A 9,295-nucleotide genomic window follows, 5' to 3' on the forward strand; every position below is an offset into this window, starting at 1 on the left:
GGGACACGGCCCTCGGCGGTCGGGGGGCACCCGGGGCCCTGCCCGCGGCTGGTTTCTAAAAAAATGTCATTTTTGCAGCTCCCCCCCCCCCCGCCGCCCTTGCTGGAGGATCGGTCACCCGGACCCGCAGAACTACGGGAGTTTGTTCTTAAAAATAACACACTCCCACCCACGCCCCCCCGCCAGGCTGGTAAACGCGCTCCGCAGCCGCCGAGCACCCGGGGAACCCGCACCTCGGCGGGCCGCGGCCCCACGCAGCAAAAGCAGGGAAAACGAAAACGGCCGGCTGCCTGCCGAGAGGCGTTTCGGTACCGCGGGGCTGGGGGGGCGAGAAATTACCGGGGCCCGGCACCGGCGATGCCGCCGCTCCCGGGAAAGCGGCGGGCCCTGCCCTGTCCCTCCCGGCCGCTCGCCCGTTCCCAGCCGCCGGTCCCGGCGTTCTCCCGAACCGGGGCGGGGGGGGGCTGTTCCCGGCCGCTTCCCCCCGCCCCGGCCCCACCGGAGCCGAGCAGGAGCCCCGCGACCGCCCGTCCCCCCCCGCCCCCGGAGCCCCGCTCCGAGCCTGCCCGCCGCCCCCGGCCCCGCTCCCGGCCGGCTCCTCACCTCCGTCTCCGGTGAAGGCCGAGCGGCGGCTTCTCCCCGGCTGCTGCCCGCCCCGCAGCGACCCGGCCCCGGCCGCGGGCTCGGCTCTTCCCCGGCGCGGCGGCAGGCAGGGAAGCGGAGAGGCGTTTTTAAAGAAAACGTTTATTTACACGTCTCGGCAAGTACAAAGTATTATACATGGTCTGTGTCAACCCCAAATCTTCTTTATTATGAAACATAAGGCGCTTTCTCTAGAGTCGGTGGCGAAAGGAGAGGGTGCGGGTGCTGTTTCGGTGCGCGAAAGCTCATCGGCTGGAAAGGTGAGGACAAAACCGAGTGTGTGTTGCCTGAAAGGAGCCCTTATTACTACGGTGAATAAATTACAGCTGACATTAACTTCACCTGGGACAGATGGAAGCTACCGCTTTTCAGCTTAATAGGGTTTCCTAAGCTAATGAGTCATCACCGGCTCCACTTAGTCCCCTCCGCTAAGTGATAGGTAGGTATTTTTTTTTCTTTAGACTATCCTCAGAACAGGAAAAAAAAAAAATAGCCTTTTGTTCCAAAGCCAACGCAAAATACCTATGTTCAGATTTCGATATAAATAATCGAGGTTTTATATAATTCCATATTAATAGTGCCCAAAATCTCGATGCATAAATAAATTAAATTATTAACACTTCTTACAAAAAGTGACATATTTCCCTTCCTAGTGGAACATCGACACGAATATACAAGCGGAGCGCGGGGCCCCGCGACGGCAGCGCCCGGCGGCTCCGCTCCGCTCCGCGCCGGCCTCGGGGAAGCGCCGCGGCGGCCCCGCTGCCGGTGCCGGTGCCGCGGGCGCCGCTCGCCGCCGCCTCCCCGCCCGCCCCGTCTGGGGCGAACCGCGGCCCCGGGGGCGGGGGAGCCGCCGGCCGAGCTCCGCGGGCGAGTCCGCTGCGTGCCCGGGCGGCCGGGCTCAGACGAGGGAGGTGACCGGCGGGATCTTGGCGCTCTCCTCCTCCCAGGGCTGCAGGTTCTGCAGCGCGAACAGCGACGAGTTGTGCAGGCACAGCGGGTCGGGCTGGATCGACTCGTTCAGCGACTTCTGGAAGGCGTCGTGCTGCAGCTGCAGCATCAGCCGGCTCGCCTGCTGCCGCTCGGCCTCCCGCTCCTCCGCCGTCTGCCGCCTGCCGAGGGACACGCTCAGCCCCGCGCCCCGGGACGCCCCGGGACGCCGCTCCGGCCCGGGGCTCCCCGGGACGCGGCGGCTGCGGGGGCCGGGGGGGGGTGGTGGGAAGGCGGCCGGCGGGGCAGCGCGCCGCTTCCTCCCGGCGCTGGGCACCGGCGGGCGGGCGGCAGCCGCTGGGCCTGGAGCGGCGGGAAGCGCCTGGAACCCCCCCCCGGCCCGTTTCCCAGGAATCCCCCGTGTCCGACTAGTCCCCCCGTTCTCCCGATGTCCCCCCGGGTTTTCCGAATAATTCCCCGTTTTTTGGCAGAATTCCCCGTTTTCCGAATAATTGGTTCCCCGTTTTTCGAGTAATTCATTCCCTGTTTTCCGAGTAATTCCCCGTTTTCCGAGTAATCCCTCAGTTTTTCGAATAATCCCTCGCTTTTCGAATAATCCCTCGTTTTTCCGAATAGTCCCTCGTTTTTCCCACTAGTCCCCTGTTTTCCGAATGGGGGACTATAAAAAAATAAAAATTAAAAAAGGTAAAAAATAAGTACGAGCGCTAATAATAATATTACACTACGAAAAATTCTCCCCCAAGCGTTGGGCGGCCGGGGGCCGGCGAGGGCTGCGATCCCGGCCGGAGCCGGGGGCTTCCCGGGGGGCGGCGGGCGGGGAGCTCCGCCGGGAGGGGGGGGGGGCGGCGGCGGCGGCGGCGGCGGCGGGAGCGGCGGCGGCGGGACGGGGCGGCCCCGGGGGCGCGGGACTCACCGCCATTTGGTGCGCCGGTTCTGGAACCAGGTCTTCACCTGGGCGTCCGTCATCTTGAGGGACTTGGCGAGGGCAGCGCGCTCGGCCGAGGCCAGGTACTTCTGCCGGTGGAAGCGCTTCTCCAGCTCGCAGATCTGCACCCGGGAGAAGGACGTCCGCGGCTTCTTGCGCTTCGGCGGGGTCCGGTTCTGGTAGGGATGCCCGATCCGCCGCGTCACCGTGAAGGGCGTCAGCGCCGCCGCCGCTGCCCGGGTGGGAAGCACAGGGGTCAGCCCCGCGCCCCCACGGTGCCGGCCGCCCCCCCCCCCCCCCCCCGCATCCCACCCACACCCCCCCTCCCCGCTCCGGGGCCGCGGCTCTGCCCGACGGCCCCCGAAGGCCCCGCGTCTCCCCGAGGTGCCGCTTCCACCTTTCGCCGAAGGGACGCGGAGGCGAGCGGGGCCCGGCCGCCCCCCCGGGGCGCCCCGTTATCCACGGCGAGCGGTTTTGGGGATCGCTGCGAGCCATCCAGCGGGCCGCCGTTGCCTTTATCCTGACGATTACCGCTATCGTTATTTCGTTTTCTCTTGGTTTTTTTCCTGAATTTGCCTGCCCGTCCGTTGCCCTTCCCGGGGGGTAGGGGGGGGTGCGGGGGCGCGGCGCGGCTCTCCCGCTCCGCCCCGGCGCCTTACCTGTGAACCGGTCCTTGACGAAGCGCCTGCTGCTCTCCATCCAGGGGAAGTTGAGGCTGCCCAGGCTGGGCACGGCGGGCATGGCCGGGATGGCGCTGGAGATGGGCGGCGGCACGGCCCCGGGGATGGGCCTGTGCGCCGGCACCCGGATCACGCCGGCCGGGGCCAGGCTGAGGTTCACACTGTAAGATCCCGAGTCCTCGAAGGGCGCGGCGATGGCCGGGAAGGGGGCCGGCAGGGCCGGGTAGGGCGCGCCGCCGCGGCCGCCGGGGCCGCCCAGGAAGGTCGCGCCGTCGGGGCCCCGGGGGGGCGGCGGGGGAGCGCTCTCCTGCTCGGGGCTGTTGAGGATCTGGTCGATGCCGAAGCTGATGGGCTCGTGCTGGTGCTGGCCCTGCGCGCCCGCCGGCGGATCCATCCTCCGCCGCCTCCACCGCCGCCGCCGCCGCGCACCCCTCCGCGCCCGCTATAAAGGCGCCGCCGCTCCGCCGCGCTCCGCGGGCCCGGCCGGCCCCGGCGTGCGCCGCGCGGAAACTTTGCCGAGCGCGCGCCGCCCCGGCAGCCGCCCCGTCATCTCCTCGGGGCCGCCGCGCGCCCCGCGCCGCGTGCGCCCCCGCCGCCGCCATTGGCCGCCGCCGCCCAGCCTCTGCGCTCCCATTGGCTCCCGCCGCTTCGGCACCGGCCTCGCCGCCCGGGCGCGGGGGCCCCGCCGCCGCCGCCGCCGCCGCCGCCGCCGCCGCCGCCGCGGTGACATCACTGGGGCGCACGAACAATGGGGGCCGCGCGGCGGCGGGCGGGGCGGCGGGGGCGCCGTCGGGGCCGCGGCGGCGGGACGGGACGGGCCGCCCGGTCCGGCACGTCGGGCCCCGCCGTCCCGCTCGCTCCCCGCGGGGCCGGGGCGGCCGCCCGGCCCTTCCGCGACACCCCCCCCCCACCCCGCCCCCGACGGCCGCTCCGCCGCGCCCGGCCGAGGCGGCCCCCCCGCCCCCACACACCGCCCCCCCGCCGCCGCGGCGGGCGGCCAGCCGCGCTGAAACGGCCAAGGCCGGACGGCCGCCCCCCCCGACGGCAGCGCGGAGCGGCGGCCCGAGGCGGTGCCCGGGGCCGGGCCGGGCCGGGGGGTGCCCCGCGGCCCCGCAGGGCGAGATTCCGTTTGGGGTTGAATTTGCGCCCGGGCGGCGGGAGCCCGGCGCGGCCGCCGAGCGAGTTTGCAGACGCTCCCTAACGTCCAAATGGGACTAAAGGCGTTAAAAATTAAATAACGTTCAGCCGCATTTACTTAGTTTCCCTCTTATAAAGGGAAATGAAAACAGGGAATAGAATTTCCCTGTTAATAGAATGTAATGGCATTTGATCAGCACCTGGCAGGGCGATCCCGGGATGCCGGAGCGGTGACAGGAGGGACTTGATTAGTTTTCAAACCTTAGGATTCAATTACCGCAACGCGCCGAATCGTCGCAACGAGCAGCGAACGCGGACCGGCCCGCCCAGCCGCCGCCGCCCGCGGCCGACACCTGCGGGCCGTGCCCCCCCCCCCGTGGCCGTCCGTGTGTCTCCCCCCCGGCTCTTCCCTCGCCCCCACGGCAAAAGCGGGGCCGGGGCTTTTCCCTCCCCCTCCCGCCCGGGGTCCGGCCGGGCGCGGGCCCCGACGGCCGCAGCGGAGCTGCCGGCCCAAGTTTCCCGGTGGGGAGCGGGGGGGTCCCCCGGCTGACGGCCTGGAGGGCCCCCCCGGCCCGGCCCGGCGGTCGCTGACACGGCTATTAAACCCCCCCCCGGGGAGAGGGACACACACACGGAGCGCCCGGTGCCACCCCCCGGTCCCGGGCAGCCTGATCGGATTGTCCCCGCTCGGTGCGGCGGGTGCGAGCGGAGCCGCCATCAGCCGCCGCTCGTGTGTCCGTCCCCGTGTCCCGTCCCCCCCCCCACTCCGTCGAGCGGAGCTAATCGGGTTGACACGATCGCGGCAAGATGGTGCGGGGCCGGGCGGGGCCGCCCAGCGCCCCCGGGAACCGACCGCGGGCAGCCGGCCCTCGGGGCTCCGCTCCGGGCGGCCCGGCGGGGAGGGCGGAGGAGGCGGCGGGGCGGGAAAAAGGGAAAAGGAGGGGAAAAAAGGAAGGGGAGGGGGGGAGAAAAAAAGGGGGAAAAAAAAAAAAGGCAACCGGGGGGAGGATAAATAAATAAATAAAGTGACACCCAGTCCTGAATCAGGGCAGGCTTTGTTAGAGAAAATTGCAGCTTGATCTGCATAATGGGAACTCGGGCTGCCCAAGGCTATCTTTTTATTGCATGTGTGTCTGCTGTTATCAATTTTGTGAACGATTTCACAGGGAGCCTGGCAGACTTGAGCTGGAATAATATGCAAAGATGAGCTTTGAATAATGAATGATGTGCTTTTAAACCAATTCCAAAGTGTCTGTGATAGTACAATATGAAAAGGGGTGGTAAGTAATAGTATATTTAAAAGGCGCTAGTATGTTTTTATTACTATATTTAAAAAGATATCTATATTATTTTTGTGAAATGGATAATATATCACAGAGTCTTTGATAATCAGCTAAACAATACATTTTTCTTTGGGAAAACTCTCCTGGTTTTACACAGTTAAATATAGAGTATCAGCGTACAGCTTTGTAACGCTCGGCTACCTTATTAAATATTAACTCTATTTTAATATTAGCTTTTAAATTTAATATGTTGACGTTCTGCAGTTTTACTTTAATTACGTTTTATAATTAATAACCCGGGACGTATGGTATCCTTAAGTGCAGCTCTCCCGCAGCCGCCTCGTCTCCCTCGCCCCTCCGCGGCCCGGGGGGGCGCGCAGCCCCGCGCAGCCCCGCGCAGCCCCGCGGCCCCGCTCCGGACCCCAAACCCGCCTCCGCTTCGCCAAGCGCCGCGTTTCCTTGGGGACCGGCCCGGGCCGCGCTGCCGGGCTCCGCTCCCGACCCCCCCCCACCGCCGGGACCCCCCGGCCGCCCGGCGCGGAGCGAGCGGAGCTGCGGCCCCGACGGCGCGGCCCGGGCCGGAGCCGGGTCTCCGGGTCCGCGGGTCCGCGTGTGTCCCCCGGGCACGGCGCAGTGCTGCGACCCCCAGCAGTGCCCGGGGCCGGGGGGTGCCTGCTGGGGTGACCGCGGTGCGGGCGTGAACGTTGCCCACCCAAACCCGGGCTGCTCTGTGCCGTCGGGGAGCTGGACCCAGCTCGGGGCCGGTCCCACCGGGCAGGGGGACGGAGAGCGGGACCCCCGGGCAGGCACGGGGCACCTGCAGCGTGTCCCCAGCGCCCTGTGCAGAGGTGGTTCCCCATCACAGGGGTGCGGTTGGGTGTGAAGAGCTCCGCACCCGGCTGGGCTCTGGCCAGGTCCCAGGCATGGCACAGCATGGCACAGCATGGCACGGCATGGCCTTTGCATGGCACGGCATGGCACAGCCTTTGCATAGCACAGCACGGCATGGCATGGCACAGCATGGCATAGCACAGCATGGCATGGCCTTTGCATGGCATGGCATAGCATGGCATGACACAGCATGGCACAGCCTTTGCATGGCATGGCACAGCATGGCATAGCACAGCATGGCATGGCATGGCATGGCATGACACAGCATGGCATGGCCTTTGCATGGCAAGGCATAGCATGGCATGGCACAGCACGGCGTGGCCTTTGCATGGCACGGCATGGCACAGCCTTTGCATGGCACAGCACGGCATGGCACGGCCTTTGCATGGCATGGCCTTCACGGCGTGGCACAGCATGGCACAGCATGCCATGGCCTTTGCGTGGTGCAGCACAGCATGGCACAGCACAGCCTGGCATGGCAGGGCATGACATGGCATGAGGCCAGCCCGTGAGTGCCAGCCGCAAGCAGCCAGCTGCAGGGGTGTCTCTAATGCAGGCATGGGAGGTCGAGCGGGTGCAGCACGAGCAGGACAGTGCCTGGCTGGGCAGGGGTGCCCCCCCAGCACCCCGCAGCCGGGCAGGCCCCCAGCACCAGCGGGGTGGTCACCGGAGCCCCGCGGGCAGGGGGAGGCCGGGAAGGGAGAGCTCCGGCTGGGGGGGGCGCGGGGAGGCTGCGGTGGAGCAAGAGGTGAAACGTTGTCATTCCCTGTAAAACTGAGACAGCACGTTGTACAAGTATTAACTGAGATGTAGTACCGAGCGCACGGTGCCGGCAGAAAGCAGCACGGCGCGGCCACGCTGCGGCACGGCTCCTTTGGCCCTGGCGAGGAGCGTGGCTGGGCTGGCTCTGCCGGGCTGGGCTAGCGTGGTGGCCTGGCTCCGGAGAGCGCTGCACCCGGCCCCCCGCAAAGGCCAGGGGGGCCGTGGTTAAGAGGGGGAAAAAAAAATAAGTAACCCTAGGTAAGAGGAGTGACCATCTCCCCGGCACCACTGGGCAGAAGGGACCCCCGCCCAGTTTGTTACTGGGGGCAGAGATGCAGCATCTGCATCATCCATCCCTGAAACCCAGAGCTGCTCCCAGGCCTGGCTGCCACGGGGGGGGGATGTGGAGGGGGATGTGCCGCAGCCCACTACAGTCACTGGGTTTGGTTATGGTGCGCACATGCCCTCCTCGGCCCCGGGAACGTCTTTGGGCTCGAAACACAGAGGGCTGCGCCAGGAGGGCATCCTCGCAGGACCCCCCACCTGCCCGGCAGCGGTTAATGCCACTGTTCAGCTCTTAAAGTGCTTCCTGTAGGATGAGATAATAAAAACACGTGATGAAATATGCAGTGACCCAACCCCAAACGCTTCTGCCTTTGAAGAGCAAGGCAGCTCCACCGCAGTACTAGACACTTCTGTATCCGCATTTGGAGCGAGTTTGCCGGCGGTGCCCCCAGCTGCGTTGCCGGCACGTGCTCCTGCGCGCCGCGGGCACCAACACGTGCCACAGCCACGTCCGGGCCCTTGGGCTGTGCCACAAAGGGAAAGAAACAGGCCTGCAGCTCCGGTCGCCGCAGCCATTCCTGGAAAGCAGAGGAGTCACGGGGATGGTCTCTCTCTCCTGGGCACGTCCCAGCACCACAGGAAATGAAATCCCCGTCCGGAGGTGGTCGGCCGAGCCGGGATGTTATTTAGTGCCTGGGAGTGGTGAAGACGGGGAGGTGGCGTGGGCTGGTGGGTAACGGCATGCAGAGGGACTTCAGCTCCTCCCCGCCAAGGGGCCCTGGGGGTTCCCCAAGGACAAGCACACTACAGGGGAGCAGGGACAAGTGGTGCCCGTTAGGATCAGACCCCAGCACTGGAGACCGAACAGAGAAGGGACGACTCCCTGCAGCGGCCTCAAGCATCCCTCCCACCCTGACATCCTCCCACCACCTCAGGGCTGACGACGGATGGCACAACAGGGCCCCAGAGCAGCCCACAGATTTAAATCTGGCCGCACCCCGAGAGTGTCCCACGCCACCCGTGCCAGCCAGGGCACAGCACAGAGCCCCCCCCAAGGGGTGGGCTCAGCCCCACAGGCTGAGGAGGACGCACAGCCCCGACGGGTGCACGCAGCATCCCTCCACGCAGCTCAGCCACTCTGCTGTAAAGTAGCCTCAGTTAAATGTTCACTGTCCAAATCTAGTGCGGGCCAAATGATCCATTACGCCTTTTTTTTTTTTAATGTTTACCATTAATTATTTTTAAAATGAGGCATTTTGTTTCTAAGGTGAGAGGGACAGGTCTCTGGGAATGAGACCAAGAGAAACCACTGCGGAGCTCCTCCAGCCTTTTCAAACCAGTAGGCAGCGTTTTATAATAATGGGCCGTTAATTGATGGTGCATTACTGCGCAGTTCCTACCGAGCTGCTGAGCGCAGCCGCCCGAGAGCAGGGGGCCGCAGCGTGATTGATGCTCTCGCAGGAAACCCAGGGGCAGGGGGGGCCCGTTCGGACGCACCAGGCGCTGCCAGTCGGGCTCCAGCAGCCGCTGCGAGGCTGCACGGGGGCCGGGGGGTTGCTGATAACCCGCCTGCGCCCGCTCACAAACGGGCTGCGATGCCGTTGCCTGGCTGGGGAGGAGAAACCACCCCCAGAGCTGGGGAGCCCTTCCATCGCGCACGCTTTAAACAGCCACACGGCCGTGTACGACGCAGCTGTAGGGATAAGGTGCAAGTGCTGTGGGCACATCCGACCCGTCAC

The 9,295-nt window shown here is 66.1% G+C and overlaps 1 protein-coding gene across 1 annotated transcript; it reads right to left on the reverse strand.

Moving 5' to 3' along the window:
- Window positions 1-723: 723 nt before the first annotated feature.
- On the reverse strand, window positions 724-3,826 carry TLX3 (T cell leukemia homeobox 3). The gene is made up of 3 exons (XM_069773100.1): window positions 3,178-3,826; window positions 2,507-2,750; window positions 724-1,754 (listed from the first exon to the last, which is right to left on the reverse strand). Exons 1-3 carry the CDS (start codon window positions 3,590-3,592, stop codon window positions 1,544-1,546), a joined length of 870 nt encoding a protein of 289 aa, XP_069629201.1. The 5' UTR covers window positions 3,593-3,826; the 3' UTR covers window positions 724-1,543.
- Window positions 3,827-9,295: the final 5,469 nt, after the last annotated feature.

Source organism: Haliaeetus albicilla, chromosome 27 (assembly GCF_947461875.1).
Source record: "Haliaeetus albicilla chromosome 27, bHalAlb1.1, whole genome shotgun sequence".
NCBI lineage: Eukaryota > Metazoa > Chordata > Aves > Accipitriformes > Accipitridae > Haliaeetus > Haliaeetus albicilla.

Coding starts and splice junctions, on each gene's coding strand:
- TLX3 (XM_069773100.1), bottom strand. CDS start 3,592: ATGGATCCGCCGGCGGGCGCGCAGGGCCAGCACCAGCACGAGCCCATC. Junction 2,751..3,177: donor CGTCAAGGACCGGTTCACAG/GTAAGGCGCCGG, acceptor CCACCCGGGCAG/CGGCGGCGGCGCTGACGCCC. Junction 1,755..2,506: donor AACCGGCGCACCAAATGGCG/GTGAGTCCCGCG, acceptor GTCCCTCGGCAG/GCGGCAGACGGCGGAGGAGC.